We start from the raw sequence: 19056 nt of genomic DNA, 5'->3' as shown, positions 1-19056 counted from the left end.
TAACATCGCAAGAGGTTGTGGGTTGTAAGGAACGTATTGACCTCGGTCAAAAGTTGTGTGGATGTCAAGGGTTGAAACTTATTTACTATTACTCATCATAATTGGTTATACCGGGTGTCCCAAAAAAAGCGGAACGGTGGATTTTCAGTACCTTGCTTTCTAAAAGTGATATATTTTTTGACATCATTAGAAAGAGCATCTTCCGCAGAAGACCATGATACCAAAATCATTAAATTTGGTTCAGTACTTTTTATTCTACGCCAATTTCTGTAAATGCAGTCATTTTCAATTTTTTGCGACTTATGTGATAATAATTTGGGTGCGACATGCGTTCCATACGGTGAATTGTGTAAGCTCGTTGATCCATGTCAACAAAAGATAACGCTTTCATATTGGGAGCGCACACACACATACACACACACACACACTCACACACACTGTTTTTTCCTGGCCCGTGCCCAATGTGAAAGTTGTATCTTTTGTCGACATGGATCACCGAGCTTACACAATATTCACCGTATGGATCGCGTGTCGCACTCAAATTATCTTCTCATAAGTCGCAAAAATCTGGCGAAATTTGACAATGACTGCATTTTCAGAAATTGGCGTAGAATAAAAACTACTGAACCAAATTTAATGATTTTGGTATCATAGTCTTTTGCCAAAAATGCTCTTTCTAATGATGTCAAAAGATATACAACTTTTAGACCGCAAGGTACTGAAAATCCACCGTTCCGCTTTTTTGGGGGACACCCGGTATAGTGTAGGAGTGTGATGATGATGCTGTATCTGTTGGATTTTTTTTTGAGAATCACATGTGCAAAAGCAGCAGACTCTTACTTGACTGCACACAAGCAAACAAAAAATTCTCTCCTTTTTGCAGCCGTCATCTGAAAGAGTGATATCTGGATTACCACCAAGCTTTCTCGTTAGGAAAAAAAAACTGTTAAAAGTGAGCTTCAGTTCAGTCATAACTTCCTTTTCAATTTATTATTATTTTCTTTTAACAGAAAATAGAGAAATCACAAATGGTTTGAATATGTTCTTTCTTTCTTTCTTTCTTTCCTTTTTTGGCACAATATTTCTAAGTCATTTGAAGAGTTGTAAGTTGTTGTTGTTATTTTAAAGGAAGAAAGAAGAGATAGAGAAAATTGGGGTCCTATACAAATAATTTACCCCAGACAACACTAACATAAAATATATACCAAAAGATTATAAATCTAGGGATATAAAGAAGAATATTAGTTATACCAAGTCTCCACAAGGGAGCTCATATCATCTCCACAAGGGAGCTCATATTGTCTCCACGAGGGAGGTCAAAATGTACGTCTCCACAAAGGAGCTCACTAGGTCTCCACGAGGGAGCTCATATTATGATAATGTTGACCTTTATATCTCAAATTCTTCACGCAAACTCAAATAACTATACAATACACACACGCGTGCACTCATTCAAACACCTATACACACATCTCCAACCACGCACACACATACAAAAAATCTCAGAAGCCATCCAAAAATAATATACAGTATTTAAATAAAGCACACATACAGTAATAATATCTATACAAAAAGGGAACATTACTACAGTTGTATCATTATTTCGAGAGAGTTCTAGAAAGAAACAAAGGAATGTTGATTTATCAGGCTTATATTACAGTGTACATTTCTTGGTTGTTTTTGTCACAGATTTGATACGACACATATATTGCTTCTACTTTCTCCTGTAGGTTGTGGAGGTGTTTTCACCGGTGACTCCGGCGTCATCCAAACTCCACCCCACATTGTTGAGTACAGGAACGACCAGAACTGTACATGGATCATCACTGTTAACAGCGACAAAATCGTGGAGTTCAAGTAATATTCTCAGCAAATCTCAGATTAAGAAATAGAAAATTTCCTTCATTTCTTCTTGCATACTTGTACATAGTCTTAGCACCATGTATGTGTGTATATATGTGACTAGCTACCACAAAAGGATCCTAAAGTCGGGGAGGTTGATTTTCTGAAAGTGACATGACATTGTTCTTTTATTTGTCTGCTTTAATTTCATGTCTGACATGACTCATAAAAATGCAGAGATATCAATGATTTTATGAAAACATGTTGAGTGGTCTAGGAAATCAGCGTTTGGAGAGAATCACCTTCAAAGTTTTCCTTTTGACGTAGATCAAAGGGAGGTAAGACAGTTTTCACCTCTTGACAATAGAAGGTATGCTTCTAGCAACCCCCGCAATATTCATTCAAGCTTGGCACCAGTGGTCTATGCATGACCAATCAATAATCAGTTTGCCATGCACTAACCAATAAGATCACTCCCTCATTGCTTGGGGCGGAGTCTATCTGCAGCGCTAAATCCAAATTTTGGGGGATGTTTTTGTTCCGTCAGAAAAGTCAGAAAATCAAGGCTCACTAAAATGCTAATTTCTTGCCTTTCCTCTGATCACTTAGCATCAAAATTTCAGCAGATGATAGATGAAACATCAGACTACAAAACTTATGTCAAAAATAGGTATTCGGTGGTTTTGACTGATTTTGATGATCTGACTTCAAACTTGATTTTCTCAGCTCAGCCGTAAGCAACTTTCAGATCCTTTTGTAGTGGTGGGTCACATGTGTGTCTGTGTTTCTGTCTATGCATATACTTGTCCATGTACAGGCTGTACATGTCAGTGGTAATTTAGGAAAGACTGTAAAATCCATATCAAGAAGTCAACCAGAAAAGGCGAACTCGGCTTTTGTGATTTCTAACACAATGATCAACAGGCTATACAAGCACTCATGTTATGGGACACTTTGGCCAACAAAACCAGATAAACTGAAGCATGCTTATTGATCTCTCTTTAATAGCAAACATACACATCATATTGTCTATTTCACTTTTTGTCCTTTTGTCGAGATTTGAGACATTTGAGCTGGAAGCTCACAGCAACTGTGCCTATGACTACGTGCAGATCTACGATGGAACCGATTTCAGCACGCCTCTCACGGGACGCTTCTGTGGGGACGTGACACCAACTGGATTCTTCTTCAGCACTGGGAACTCCATGCTCATCAACATGGTGACCGATTACTCCATCACTGCGGCAGGCTTCACAGGCGCATACGTGGCTACTTACGGTGGGTACACTTCATAGAGACGGACTGATTTTCCTACAAGACGCATTTCCCATAGACACCTGCCCCAATATACTCAGAACTCGTCCTCAACGGGTTAAGACGGAGCAGCTGTGCCTTATGAATACCTGATATGGCTTCAAATTTTGAAGCTCACAGGGATGCCAGATTTCAGGCAGAGGCCCAAATTCTGACCCTCGCAGTATCAAAATTCAGTTTCTTTCATGTACAAGCCTGCTTCTTTTAGATGATTTTCAGGTCCTTCCTTTCTTCGTTACTGGTATCCCTGAAATCTGTTTGGTATTAACAGCCTGTCCAATATGTATTAATCTGTCTCAGGATAAAAAGATTAACCCTGAGTAACATGTCATGCTAAGATCGATAATTAGTTGAAACAAAAACCTGGAAACAAACTTACTGTTGGGACGTTTCACCAATTATCAATTGGCTTCTTCGGGCCAATGATACGCCCGTTGAATGAATGGCCCTTATTTGATTCAACCAATTATTGATCGTGTACTTCGACTGGATGAATGAAAAGAATTATAGTACATCAGTCTATGTTATGCTAAGATTGATGTGTAAAGTTTTGTTTGCTTCTATCTGTACTAAGTTGCAATGGCAAATAAAATGATATTCATCATCAAAGTCTTCAATACATTCTTGGTCAGTGGAGATGCCCCAACAATATTCTATCAGGCAGCATGCCATTCCTTACATTTTGACAGATTTGATTTTTATTCAAGGTCCGTAAGTAAAATAATTTTATTATTTACTTTCCCAATGCCAACCCTATGGAGTAATGCATTCACTAGTTGTGGACTTCAGCTGCATTTTTGTATAATAATCTGACGTGAACAGTAAGTAGACTAAGTACAGCATCTGTATCTCAGCTTTAATACTGGTCATTAAAAATCTGCTGTACTGATGGTCCAATACCAGCAGAGATATTTGAGTGACCACATCATCCACGGTATCACTTCCATGCAGGACCTGCCCAGGGCTGTGGGGGTACGTTAACCGATGCATCCGGCAGCATCAGCTCCTTCGACATAAACAACGATGGCCAGTATGAGAATTCCGTGGACTGCAAGACACAGATTCTCTTGCCCGACATCAACACGGCAGTCCAGCTGAACTTTACGGGGTCGTTCGATGTTGGGAGCACTGGAAGCTGCGATGGAGACTACATTGAGGTGAGCGTAGTCCTCCATGGGGAGGATGTAACAGAGATTGTGTGGTCTGACAAGCCTGCCTGACTTGTATTGTAGACTTTTTTTATAAGCCACTTTAAAGGGAAATTTTCCCCAAAGTATACATTGCAGTATTAAAAGTGAATGTGACCATTTTAGCAGAACACATCAGTAAGGTTGAGGAAAATCAGACCATTATTCAAAGTTTATGCATTTTAAAATTTTAATGCCATCATCACTGAACAAGAAGACTACAGCAGTGTGTGATGTCACTGTAGATGGGCCTATAATGAAAACATGAAGATAATTCCACAAGATGTCATTTTTTTTTTAAATGAAAAGCACATGCTCCTTTGACCTATTTCTGGCATATGATTATGATAAGAGTATTCCCCTGCTTTTTGAAAGAGCTATGTAAATTTCTCTTTCATTAGAAGCTACAAAAATGAAGTTGTATGAAATGAATTTGATTGTTAAGAATCAATAAGAAATATGCAAGCAGATACTGAACTAATAATAATCTGAAACTGAGATTGAGCTGCCTATATCACTGTTCTGCCTGACAAGGTCTTTAAAGGGAAGCAGTCCTGAGATTTTCACTGTACTGATAATTAAGAAGATTAAAGAATATAACCTTTCACCAATTTATACGCGTGGACATCAAAAATTGTCTCCGTACACGATTTTAAAAAAATAATTCCTGCAAGCGATCGTGTAAGAGCCTGCCAAAAGGTGCAACGTCATTGATGCCCTACTCTCAAGTTGACAGCCGTGCCTCAGAAAACCAATTTAAGTGTTCAAAATGATCATATCTGATTTTTTCATAAAATGAGACAATATGTGGTTTTATCATTTCAAACAAAATATTTCAAGCTTATTTATATATACAATTGATATAAAAATAAATAGTAAACATGTATTTATAAATAACTAGGGATGACGGGCAGAACACTGCTAGAAAGAGTTGTGCATCGATGACGTATGACTCTCCGCCAAGACTTGCTCATTTGCGGAGTCACACTTTTTTAACCGAAATGTACGAGCTTATTTGGTGATATGAAAGTTTGTTTTTGATGGAAGTAGTTCATTGGAGGTACCAACAACAACATATTTTTTTTTTTTTATTTCGTGAGGACTGCGTCCCTTTAAGAAATGACAAACCTAGTGCATTTCAGCTTGAGTCTGCTGCCATCTGAAGTTCAATATCCATCAACTGATTTATAGACATGGTTGTATGGTATGCTTGAGTAAACTATGCAACTTTTGCATGCTGACATGCATGCTGAGAATGGGTAAAATATTGTTGGGTTTTGCAAAACTTTTTTTTTCCACTACCTGTTATTTTTGGTCCTCAAGATAATATCTGACATGAAAAGGAATCACAAATTATTCCTCATTATCGAGCATCAAGATCTGTTGTGAATTTTTATACAAATGATGCACAGGCCTGAGTGTATCAGTCGGAATTATGGGCATGAGGTAACTATGCTGAACCCACGAAGTGGCGCCAATTAGATTTAGGCTAAATTCCATAGTTACCGCATGCACACTACTCTGACTGATGCATGAAAGACATGTGTGTCATCTGTGTTGTAGAATGGGTAATTTTCTTGCCAAAAATCAGTTTTCTATCATGTTACCCAATGGCAAGTTTTCTGGATACATTTCCTTTTGGCTTGCCGTAGATAAAAGCCTGATAATCATGCATCCAGTACTTCAAAACCGTGCATCCAGTATTTAGTGGATGCATGGCAAAAGTATTGGATGCTTGATTTTCTAGCCAATTTAGGCATCTCTTACTGAGTGCACAAATGCTTGCTTAGTGCGCGAGCTTTAGCTACAAGTGCACATACTCTTACTACAAGTGCGCGATATTTGACTCAGCATGCGGCCAGCGAAAGAATCAATCCATAGCTCTCGACCAATGAGATCGAAGGATTCTTGTCACCCATTCTGTAAATAGTATTGAAGGTGAAGGTTATTTAAAAGAAAGATCATGCTTGTTTCAGAATGTAATGATTAAAAGAAGAAAAAGAAGGCACAACTGTCCATACTGCATACGACAGTCAGATTGCTCCAGTTAGTCTTCTGAAGTAACCTTTCGGTCACCTCTCTATGGATTCTGTGTTGTTTCACACTCAGATCCGGGATGGGCTTGGCTCCTCGGCACCATTCGTCGGGAGGTTCTGTGGAAACAAGGCACCCCCTCTGATCACTCTCTCTGGTAACAAGGCTTACGTCGTCTTCCACACAGATGATACAGGGGCGGGCTCTGGCTTTACATTGGCCTACACATCAGTTGATTGTAAGTATGTGTGACTGCAATCAATCTATTGCTGGTCCTTTGGTAGATCATTCAAATCAGGACATGGGTGCTATGTCCTAAGGGTTTTGTGTGACTTCAGCTATCAATTGCAACCAGTTAAACGCTATATTTAAGAAAGATGATTTCAGATTTTTTGTAGATCTTGTCACATATGAAATCAATAAGTAAAATTTGTATTTTGGAAACATTTGAGATTTTTTATCTTGAGATTTTGCTGAATTGTCTTAAAAGTCAGCGGCAGAGATTGAATCAAATTGTATCAAATCATATTGAACCATGGTAGTTTGAACTGTAATAGGTCCTGTCATGAACCCTGTGTGTAAATGGCTGTCTTAATGCTCTGTGGGTGTTGGGAGAATATCAGGTAGTCCAATAAAGACAGCTATCATTCTTGTACAGTGCACTCCCATTACAACGAGCATGGTTATAACAAAATTCCAATTAGAACAATATAAATATTCAGGTCGCAAAATAATTGTCTCTAGTATGTTTTTTATTGTTTGGTTGTTTGGTTGTAACAAAATTTTAGTATAAGAAAAGAAAACTGCCAATCCGGAGGACTTTGCTATGACGGGAGTCCACTGTATTAGAAAGTCACACTGTTTAAATCAAACATAATTATACAACAAACTCTTTGCTGTCTCTGCAGTGCCATGTGGAGGAATCCTGTACGCCGCTGACACCCCGCAGACTCTAACCTCGCCCAACTACCCAGCTAACTACTCGATCAACCAGCGTTGCGGCTGGACTATCGACGGCACCAATGCCACCAACAAGATCAGGCTGACAGTCACAGATCTCAGTCTGGAGAATGACTGCGACAACGATTACGTCGAGTTCCGTGACCAGCCAGAGGTGATTCTTTGCTCTATACACGCCTGTAGCTGATTATGATGTTAATTTGGAGATGATCTCTGCTAGGGTTAGGGTTAGGGTTGGCACGGTGACCTTAACAAATGGATTTCTGTTAAAGAGGGCAGTAAAAATTGTGCCATGTTCAGGTCACATAATTTATCAAATGCCAGTAGTAGTTTAACCCATATAATGCTAATGAGATCAGGTATTTAGACCAATTACATCACAACTCTCTTGTTAGCTTGCATGCTAATCTAAACTACTTCTACTACTACTTTCACCACTGCTACTTCTCCTCCTTTTTGTCTTCTTCTTCTTCATCTTCCTCTTATTTCTATGGGAGTGTGCTTGTTTACGATGACATCATTGTTCTTATCGTTATAGTCACATATTGTATTATTGTCTAAGAAGTCTCTTAGATGTTAACATCATGTCAAGTTCCATCCTGGAAACTTTTACTTCTGATACTTTTGATGATGTTGATGATGATGGTATTGATGACTATCATTGTTATTGTTATTATTATTGTAATTGTATTTATTATCTTGTATTCTTTCTGTTGAATGATATATATACCATTATCATTGATGATTACCCATTGCATAAATGCTGTTTCCTTAATCATTAATGTCTTGATTGTGCTGAAGTGATATTAGTGGAAATGTGAACTGATGGAGGATTTCATATTTGCTGCTCCCAGAATTCAGGGCATGTTCTGCGTTACTGCGGGACCAACATCCCACCGATATTTGATTCCAGTGGACAGACGGTCTTGGTCTACTTTGCAAGCGACTCCGCTCCCAGAACTACCTACAAAGGCTTCTCCTTAGAGTACCAGATAGCTGGTAAATTTCCTCTTTCTTCTATTTCGGTCAGCCATGATACTGTATATGCCATATATTTTGTGAGTCTGAATTTTGCGAATCGGGAATTCCCGACGATTTGCGAGTGGATAAATTCGCGAACTTGGAGTCCTGTCCTGAATGGAGAATCGTACATGCGTACGTCACGTTCACATCGGAATCAGAGTCAATACTTTCGCATGTCTTTAATTTCCCAAATAGCACCTGACTCCCAAAATTCGTGAACATAAAAACCTTGGGAAATATTCGGCGTATACAGTAGATAAGACAAGTTCAGAGTACATCGTAAGTCTCATGCATGTTTTGCTTCTGGCTCAGGTGAGCTACTGCAATCCTTCTATTTTCTTTTCAAAATTTAAAGATTGAAGCTATTCGGTGCAAATTACAGAGTACAGCTTTTCTTGAATTTTGTATTGTAAACATGTCATAGCAACTCATCTATTGTCATGTTGTAACCCAAACACAGGCATTTTATTTCATTGTTTTTGGCATATGGCTCCTGGGAAATATGTATGGTTTGGGTTATTTCTGCATTCAAGCAGACGAAGTTGTCGTGAATATGCATTTGTGCCAATTGTGTGTAGCTTGTTCGGCCCAGGTTGGAAGAGGAATGGATCGAGACTGGGGACAGTAGCACTGAAGGTGAGGGGAGGAATAAAGTTTTGTTGTTACTTATAGTCTGGTACGGTGGTGGTGATTTGTTTTGTCGTCAGAATGTGTGACAAGTTGTTGTGCCACCAATATTTTCCTCCCTTCCGTAATAAAGTATTTTATGCCGTTGAAAAGAAACTACTGAAAAACATATTGTTATTAACATTCTAGAAAGCTATTATATATCGGTAACTACTAACTTTTTTTCTCACTATTACGTAGAAAGAAGCACGAGTATCTTACAGTCTAGTCAATTTGTCTGAACCTCTGTTTGATATTCTTTCCATTCCCTCCTTAGACTGTAACAGGAACTACAACACCACCCATGGCACGGTGATGTCTCCTGGTTACCCGAACATCTATGACAACGGCCACAATTGTAGCTGGCGCATCACCACCCCAGCAGACACCTACGTCGCCCTCTACTTCACCCACTTCATCGTGGAGGGAGCCACGTCCTGTGTCTTTGACAGTGTCACTGTGAGTGCTGTCTCTACTCCATGTAGTCTTCTATGATTAGAATACATTAACTCTTTATCCACCATCAGAAAACCTGTGTGTACAGGATTTCACTGGAATTTTGAAGTGGTAATAATGAGAGGGTTGAACCAAGACAAAAGGGCCATTCTCCACTAAAAATGGTAATGTTTTACACCTCTTTACTACTGCTACTAAAAAACACTGTGTTAGCTTTGCCCCCCCCCCCCTCCAAGAAAAAAAAAATGCTCATGGCCTGTATGACTTGTTTGCTGTGTAACTTGTTGCCTGTATGATTTGTTGTTGTCGAACTTGTGCACCCCAAACTATAGCCAGTTGGAACTTAATCTCTTGAACCTCCATGGTTTTAAACCAATGTGATATGGTCTATGAGCAGCTTTCACAACTTAAAGATTATGATTTTTGCCTTTGCATCAACATGCTGTTGTTTTTAGTTTGTTTTTGTTCTCTGATTTGCAGAGGCTGGCAGCCCTGACAAAGTTGTTTCATGTACCAAGGTTTAAAGCTTAACATGTTATAGCACCAAGTTGCAAAATCTTCTGCTATAAAGGAAACTTTAGGGGACGACAAGGCAATATCTCGGTCAGTGTCATGCAGGTAGAGAAAAGTATTATTTTTATGTACATTTAATGAAGAACAGGTATGAAATTGATTCCCAAGTTTGTTAATTAATCATCTCTCTCTCTCCTCTCTCTCTCTGATCCGAATAAAACACGAAAGGTTTACAACGGCTCAGACAGCTCGGCCCCGATCATAGGAACCTTCTGCGGGAACACGGTGCCCCCGCCGATCTTTGCCAGCGGGAATGAGCTCTACATCCGCTTCATTACAGATTTATCCATCACCTATGGAGGCTTTGATGCCACCTTTACATCATCTGCTGTCCAGGGTGAGAGCTACAATATAGATTACTGTCAGTCAGTGGCTTTCATGATCTACATGTATCTATTCTTTTTCTCTTTTTCCCCTTGAAATCTGCACAGCCAGGCTGATTATAAATGTTCATGTGTGTTGATGTGTTTGTGTATGAATGTAAGTGCGACTATGCCTCAAATGTTTTTCTCTGTTTTCTGCAATAATTGCATTTATTTGGTTGTTTGTACTGTGTAATTCTTGTTGTATGGTCTGGTTTCATAATTGTGTATCATGATTCTTTGAAGATGTCAAATGATGCAATGTTTTTCAACATTTAGTCCTTTATTAAGATGAACCCGGAATACCAAAAGTAGTAGTTTAAGTTGGGTTTTTTGAGGGAATAATTGAATGCTGTGAATTAATTTCTGCTGTTAAATGGAACAAATGTTAGAACCCTGTGTGACAGTTTTTTGCACAAACTAGATATTGGAGAGTGAGGGTGCATCTGTGATGAGAGTGTCTGTGGCACTGTGTACACACTCTGCAGAGATTCATTTTGACACGTACACATCCCAGAGAGGGGAGCAAAGTATGACCTGTGATTCTTACACCATGCTTTAACGTGGGTGACAAAGTTCCTGTATATCTTCCCCCTCCCCAGGTTGTGGTGGTCAGCTGATGGGACGACATGGCAGCTTCACCAGCCCCATGCACCCCGGTGAATACCCAGCTTCCCAAACCTGTGACTGGAACATCGAAGTGCCGGCTGGGGGGCAGCCAGTCACCCTCTCCTTCACCAACTTTGCAGTGGAGGGCACAGAAGGGGAGTGTGCCCAGGACCGGTTGGAGGTATACGACGGGACTGACGCCAGCGCACCACTCTTTGGGCGCTACTGTGGGACGGTGAGTGGGTCTTGTTGATATCATTCATTCGTGCTAAAAGAGCTAGACACCAAAACCACAAACCAAAAAGCAGAAAGAAAAAAAAATGTTTACAAAATTATTGTAAAAAATTATTCCATCTGTGTCTGAATGCCCAGGCTCAGACACTGTCTCATCGCTTCTCTCTCTTTTTTGTTTATTTGTTAGTTTGTTTGTTTGTATGTTTGTTTGTGTGTTTGTTTGTTTGTTTGTTTTGGGGGGGAGGGTTAAGGGCAAGTTTTTATAGGAATTATGTATAATGTGTCAATGTATTGCCTTGTTAACTTGCAGCCGAGGGCAGGGTGCATTAATGTACACATAATTGCCTCATATGGAATATGAATGGCAATCTTATGAAATTATGATTGAACTGTCATCAATGATGTACATATATGATTATATCTGTGAAGATTTGTATTTTATGTATAACCTGAGCATGTATGAATTTCATTTGGTTTTTTTTTTCTTTTTGTTTGTGTTTACTCCTGCAGTCACGCCCTGCTGACATTAGAGGAACTGGCAGAAATTTATTTGTCCGATTTATTACAAATGGGCAGAATCCGTCGGGCAATTTCCAATATACTGGTTTCAGAGCTATATTTGAAAGCTGAGGTCATAAGTATGGTGAGGTAAGCTGAGAGAAAAACATTATCTATACTTGTTGCAGTTGATCTCTATTTTTGTTTATTATTTTGTTCTGGTGATAAGTGGAAGAATGCTTGAGTACTTGATTGCATGAGCATATTAGAAGTTGTCTGTATATATTGTTTGTTTGTTTGTTTGTTTGTTTGTTTGTTTACAGTGGCCCAATTATACTTAAGAGAGGAAAATTTTATTTTTGAATGTAAAGTAATTACCATGCTCATTATTTGTTTGCAAGAACTTGCCACTTGAATCATGAACGCTAGCAAGAAGTCAGTGAAAGTGCTGTATCTTGTGGAGACTACATGTGCCAAAGCTGTAGGTGTGTGGAACTAGGCATTGGTAACAGTTGAAATGTCAAGGGTAAAATTGTCACAGTTTAAAATGTCTGGGGCAAAAGCAATTTATGCACATTTTTTTTTTCCTGCCCCTGATGTCTTTCACATCTTACATTATTACCCGAGACATTTTTTTTTTTTCCAGTGACATATTTACAGCTGACATGCTAGGCTCAATTTCACAAAATTTAATTTTTCATGAAAAGTACACATTCAATCAACTTGATACTGACATAATGATATTAACCCATAGAGGACGAGTCTGGAGTATACTCGGGCAGGTGTCTATGGGAAATGCATGTTGTGGCAAAATCAGTCCATCCTCAATGGGTTAAGGGTAAAATTATTCCCTCACATTTCTGAAAGAGGTAAATCAAGTGCACTTTTATTGTACTGGAAAAATGAAAATATGTTGTTTTTTTTTCTTTATATTGTCGTCCATAATGACATCATGAAGTGTAGTAGTCTCCTTATCCAGCAGTGATGGCACAGAAACTTTAAGAATGCATAACTTTTAACCCGTTAAGGACGAGTCCCGAGAATACTCGGGCAGGTGTCTATGGGAAATGCGTGTTGTAGCAAAATCAGTCCGTCCTCAACGGGTTAATAGATTGTCTGGTTTTCCTCAAACTTTACCGACGATGTTTTCTACAGATGTTGCTGCTTGCACTCAAACCAAATATATATTTGGGTTTCACTTTCCTTCAATTAATCTTGTCTCTGATGTAGAAATATTTCCTTTATGATTTGATGAATTGTGATATGATGGAGATGTCACATATGATTTCATTTGTTGTTGTCTTTGTTCTTTCATTCTCTTGTTTCAGCGTACCACCATGTTCCTGAATGATTCGCTGCATGATAACAAACACATGTGACTCTCATACCTTAACTACCGATATAAATACATGAATGCCACATTCCCAACCTCGGCTGTAAGTCTTCAAATGACATGGGGTCAGTGTGTGATAAGTGTTCCTGTGGTGAACTGCTGAACACAAGATTACAAATCTTTTATCTTTTCTTTCTTTTTTCTTTTTTTTTAGAGGAAACTTGTGTAGAAGAAAATTGTCAAAAAAAAAAAGCAACACAGACCGAACAACTAATAGATGACAATCATGTAGTGAAAGTAGAATGTGTGTTAAGCACATTCACAAATTGTATTCTATTGTATGTATTCATGAAATAAATTGATTTGATGTTGCTATGAATGGAGAACTAGTGGAATGTATGTCAAATTGTATTCTATCTCATGATATCGAGTTCTATACAGATAATAAAAAGTTTATGCAAGAAAGTATTATATATGTGTGAAGGCAAAATATGTACATGTATTTCACAACTTTGCCAGGGAAGTATGCATATGGAGGTCTCTTTTTAACTTTCACAAGCAGTGAGTGCCAATATTCGAAATTCAATTAAGTCTGCACAAACATTGCAAAAGTATTCATATGTTGATCAAAGATATGATAAGAAACTATACTCTGCTTGTTGCAAGTACCAAAGGCAACACCAAATGTTTTTCAGTGAAGTACTTCCTCCTTGTAAACAGAATGACGCATCAGATTTAAAGTATGTGTGCTAACTCCTGTTGCCCATTTTTACTCGATTTGAGTCGCACAAAGTGTTCAGTTTACCATGAAGGAAGCTACTGTGTGAAAAGTCAGGGATGAGAAATGCAAAAAATAGGAAACAAAAGAGGGGAACTTTGTCACCCCAAAAATAGCAGGTTTCATTAAAAAAAATAGTGAACAAGAGATTGTCATCATGCATACTTCTCTGTCACATTGTTCAGAAATTACTTCTGTTTCTCATGTTTTCAAAGTTTTACATCTAACTTTGTAATGATGTGGAGTGAGCTCTATCAGGTTGACTATCTGTGGTATGTCTCAAACTTGATCAAGGCTAAATGTCCATTAAAAGTAACTGTATTTTTTAGCAGTGCATGCTTTTAGCCTGTGGTGGTAATATTCATATGTACATACTTCAAAGAGTGTGCAACTATGTGATCATCATTTCTACTGAATCTGATGCTGATGTCTGACTTCTAAGTAATCTTCATTGTTTATACATGTGATGCTCAGTATCTAACAAAATGCTTACAAAACTTCCTGGCGATACTGTGGAAACTCAACATACAGAAAAGGAAAATGTGACAAGAAAAATCAATCTTAGTAGCCCCTGTCAGTTATGACTAGAAGTTCACTCTCTTTTTTATTACCTTCACTGCTAAGCAACATAAACAAGTGTAGAGTAGTGTATATGTATATTTTGATAATTATGATCACACATAGCATATGCTACCAAGTTCTAACATTATAGCTGAGACACAGGATAACTCTTTTATCTACATCTGCGATGATTAACTTATCCCATAAAGATTGACAATGTTATACCAGGGTCTTAATGAGTTCATCTTTCATTATGTATTGATTATACACTCTTTCTTTACTTCATATTCATTCTGAACAAATTATTTCTGGTGTAGATTTCTTACTTCATCTCTGAAGTATCCTAGTGAATCCTAGATAATGAGATAATGAATACATCATATATTTAGGGAGTCTAATCTTTTGCGAAATGGACTTCCCAACAGTTTTGCAAGTGGTTGAATTTATGATTGTGAAGTACAGTAATGAAAGAAATATGTATGTGTGCATGTTTCACTTGTGTCAAAATTTCATGTTGTTGAATTTGCGAGAGCACCCCACTCGCAAAATAAAATAAAAACCTTGCAAAATATACATATACAGTAATTTCTGTGTATATGGGAAACAGGGACTCATCGTGTGCTTCCAGAATGTGTCTTTCTGATCTTCTCCTGACTTTTCACCTCGGTCATCTTCATCGTGTCTCCTCCTCCTCCTCCTCCTCGTCCTCTCCTCCTCCTCAACCTCCTTTTCTTCCTGTCCTCTGTTTCTCCTACGTCTTCTACTCTTTCTCTTTTTTTTTTTCATTCTCTTCTTTCTTTCCTCTGTTCTGTTTTCCCTCCTTCATTGGCTTTCTGTGTTGCTGCCTTTAAAAAAGTACTCTGTACTGAAAAAAAAAGTAACAACCACTAAGACTTACCATTCCAAAGTGATGAAATTTGTTTGTGCTGTGGTAAGGAAGTATGTTTTTGTCTTGATGGAGTATGCTCGGTTGATAAGATAATTCTCTCCACTACAGTGCTTTTCAAAAATATAGATGCTGTGGTTATTTTAGGTAGAAGTTTTGCAATGGAACGAAATGAAGCGACAGACCCCCTGCTGGATTTTTATTGTATTCAACACTCAATTTGACTTGAGAAGTGGAACAGAAACATGACAGCTGCCAATTCCACTTTCAAACTTTGCCAGTATACCAAGAAGTAATTTATGCACCAAGATTTTTGACAGTTTCCGTGTCAAAAGAAGAGGTGCGTGAGAGCAATGACTCTAACTTTCAGCCAGTCTCATCGGAGATTAGCAATTTGCTTCATCATGGTATTCGAACTGTGTCAGGGATTGTAAAGTTGTAAAGGTTCTCAGAATGTCCATGTAGGTTTTCTTGTTTCATAATGCATTTCAAATTGCCCTCATAGAGGAGGGTTTACCAGGTATTACTTTGAGCTTTGCTGTACTTCACTATACCTGAACTGACTTGATATTTAAATGCACAACCACTCATGATAGTTTTATGTTTACCATTAGCTCACTATCAAAGTTCCCTACCCCTGTCAGATTACCCATGGCCCATTTATGTTACCTATAGTCCAGGTCCATGTTGTTAGCACCTTTCAACCTCATTCTATTAAAGAGAAAATTCACTTCTAAGTGATAATGAAATTCTGATTGGCCAATAGAACATTATCTTAATGTTTAGCCTGTGTTGACTTAAAGCTATCCTGTATGTTGTGGTAAATTATATGAAATGAATATGCTTATAGATGATAACTGGAAAGCTTTCAATAGCTGTTAGTCCTTGTTTGATTTTGACATCAAAATTTTCTTTGATTTTAGAAAAGGCTGTAAGGCTTCACATGCAGTTCACAGGATGATAAGGTAACTTTTTTCTTGTACAATTGTAAATAAAAGAAGTCTTTCTACTGACTGTAAAGTTTGCTGCAGTCACAACTTGACATTGATTTGAAAGTGTGCTAGGTTAAGGTATTTTTGGCATGAATCTGGCATATTGTTAAAATCTTATTCATTTTATCATTTTTGTTATCTATTAATTTTTAGTATCAATTATCAATTATATATTCTTATTCTTATTTGTAGTGGTTACAGTGATGTGCACTATCAAAGGTTTGTTTGGTTTATCTTTTTTTTTTTTTATTGCTACTCCTCTGAATGTACATGTGCTAGGCTTTTTTCAACACGATTCCTCAGGAATCTAAAGAGGCTTTACTGGTAGGAGTGTGGATTTCAAGTACTTAGTAGTTTTAAAGAAAAAAATACCAAACTCTGGTGCTGACAGAAAAAAAGAGAGTCAAATCAGGAACAATGAATTATGCAATTTCGAAAGTCTATGTAAAATACAACTGACATGACTGTGCTAAAGAAATGCACTACCTTTTTAGAAGTGCAACACGTTTGTGAATTGCAACACAAATAAGAATTGCAACACAAGTGATTCCTCCTTTTCATATGAGGTTTCAAATTTGAACACAATTTTGCTGTATTCCTGCTATGTCTTCTGTCAGAAATTGTTCACTTTCATCAAGCTCTTTTCATGCACTGGAATGACGCACTGATGTAATTTGTCAGTAGATGTGTAAGAGGTAACACACAGATGTAATCTTCCCAACTGTTAGTTGAACATTAATTTCTCTGCTATTCCCTGCATTGTCTTTCCCATTCCAGCAACTATGCATCTTATATTTCTACATTTTTTGTATGAAATCATGGAAAAACAGTTATATTTTTGATACTAGATTAAGATAAAAATAAAGTGATGAGAACTTTAAAGAAAATGCAGTTGAAGTGATGTTTACAGCATGTTTCTGAATGATTTTGTTGTTGTTGTTGTGCAAATCATTTTAAGTGCATGAAGTAGAGTAGCAGTGAATATTCCATTATGTATTGTGTGTATTGTTCCATATGGCAGTGACTGATAATAGCTGATAATATTACTTAATGTCAGTTATGGGTAGAAGTAAACTATTTGGAAATGTTTGATCCTTTTGATCACATTGACTACAAAATATGTTGTCGAGTGCCTCCAGCACTGCAGCGTGTGTATAAGTCACTAGTATGTAAACACAACTGTTATATTTTATCGTGATCATGTCAGTGTGTTGGATGTTGGGAAATAATCAAATCTGGCGTGATCATGAATCTTCCTTTCGTACATTGAGGAAGGACAAAGTTATTCTTATCTTCCAATATAAGAAATCTTGGGAGGAGATAATTATGGATTTTGTGTCATTTTGTCTATGTTTCATATTTCATAGCCCTGTATCAATCACGTGTCCAATGCCCTGCTGTCTGTATCACGGTTTCTGTGACTCATGTCTTTATTTGGTCTATCATGCCATGTTATCTGTTTGATGCATCATAAAAAACTTCATTGTGAATTCATACATCAGAATGCTGTGAAAAAATTGTTCCATGTATGAATAGAAGTGATATGCTTTGTATACGGAGATTTATTAAAAGACAGAGACAAGAATTGGTAGTTTTCATGAAAAGAGCAAGTTTATTAATGTGTCTTTTGTTTCATTCGTTTCCAAGGTTTTTTATTGTGATATTGACATCGGAATGTATTAGTCTATACTTGTCTCTATGTGTATTTTTTATTCCATTTATGACATCAAAACTCTCATGGAATCGAACATTTATTTTTCTTGTCATGTTGTTTTCACACTTTGGATGACGTTTTTCGTTGTACCAAACCAAACCAAACCGTACCAAATCATATCAAACCAAACCAAACCAAACCAAACCAAACCAAACCAAACCAAACCAAACCAAACCAAACCAAACCAAACCAAACCAAACCAAACCAAACCAAACCAAACCAAACCAAACCAAACCAAACCAAACCAAACCAAACCATGTTCAGTTGTTAAGAGTGTGAAAGGAGTTACCTCTACACACAATCTCTGAACAAAACGTCCGTCCACCTCTCCATGCACTGATCATTATTACCTCTAATACCCCGACAATTCGTTTAGCCATGCACAAAGTTATCTTATTTGAATACATGAACTTAAACACCAGCTGCCGCATAATTATTATCTTTCCAATTTCAGCCACTTGCCTGGAAGTTAATAAATAAATGAATAAAATAGAAATTAATAACCTTGATGGATTTCCTTGTGGAACTGACTTTTAGAAAAATACTGCGGAGACTATGCAATGGTTCTTTCAATTCTTCAGCACCACCCACGCAGTAGGCACATAATGATATTTAGTTATACATGTACTAAGTTCCGTATATAACTCATACCTAACAAGCATCCCTGGACATTTTCTCATGTTCTCAAAAAAAAAAAAAAAAAGAATCAGTAAAATGCAAACGTCTTTGTGACTATTGAGGTCAATGATAAGAGGTGGCTTAGATTGCTTCAGCGGTCGGGAATGAAGACGGCTTTGTGGAATGACAAAAAGGTCGGGTACAACTGAGGTTGAGAGCAATAACATTCTGAGATAGACTCGGGTGTAGCTCAGACTGCACCATTCATATTAATCGCATGCAAACACTTTAATCGGTGCGACATTTTCTGTTTGCTCGACATAAAATTTAACAGAGAACATTTGACTACTGAAACAAAAGGAAGTGTATGCCGAGACTACACGCAAAGTGCTGAGGTCGAGTCAAAGGAAATGATT

The 19056-nt window shown here is 37.7% G+C and overlaps 2 protein-coding genes across 2 annotated transcripts in view; both read left to right on the top strand.

The window, feature by feature from the left end:
* The window catches only part of LOC139713512 (cubilin-like), a gene marked incomplete at its 5' end in the record, with an annotated part of 59552 nt that extends 45903 nt beyond the window's left edge, over window positions 1-13649 (top strand). The window contains 11 exons of the mRNA XM_071625238.1: window positions 1731-1857; window positions 2900-3120; window positions 4108-4313; window positions 6453-6615; window positions 7286-7491; window positions 8192-8336; window positions 9304-9485; window positions 10224-10392; window positions 11020-11261; window positions 11771-11908; window positions 13087-13649. Of these exons, the coding sequence (XP_071481339.1) occupies window positions 1731-1857; window positions 2900-3120; window positions 4108-4313; window positions 6453-6615; window positions 7286-7491; window positions 8192-8336; window positions 9304-9485; window positions 10224-10392; window positions 11020-11261; window positions 11771-11890 (1781 nt within the window). The remainder of the gene's footprint in view (window positions 1-1730; window positions 1858-2899; window positions 3121-4107; window positions 4314-6452; window positions 6616-7285; window positions 7492-8191; window positions 8337-9303; window positions 9486-10223; window positions 10393-11019; window positions 11262-11770; window positions 11909-13086) is intronic.
* The window catches only part of LOC139713511 (uncharacterized), a 92832-nt gene continuing 85952 nt past the window's right edge, over window positions 12177-19056 (top strand). The window contains exon 1 of the mRNA XM_071625237.1: window positions 12177-12239. Within this exon, the coding sequence (XP_071481338.1) occupies window positions 12177-12239 (63 nt within the window). The remainder of the gene's footprint in view (window positions 12240-19056) is intronic.

The sequence above is a fragment of the Diadema antillarum genome, unplaced genomic scaffold (assembly GCF_040938485.1).
Source record: "Diadema antillarum isolate AM-2024a unplaced genomic scaffold, OU_Dant_1.0 seq00001991_RagTag, whole genome shotgun sequence".
Taxonomy (NCBI): domain Eukaryota; kingdom Metazoa; phylum Echinodermata; class Echinoidea; order Diadematoida; family Diadematidae; genus Diadema; species Diadema antillarum.
The sequence above is the reverse complement of the archived record's forward strand: the minus strand, read 5'-3'. Positions and strand labels throughout refer to the sequence as shown.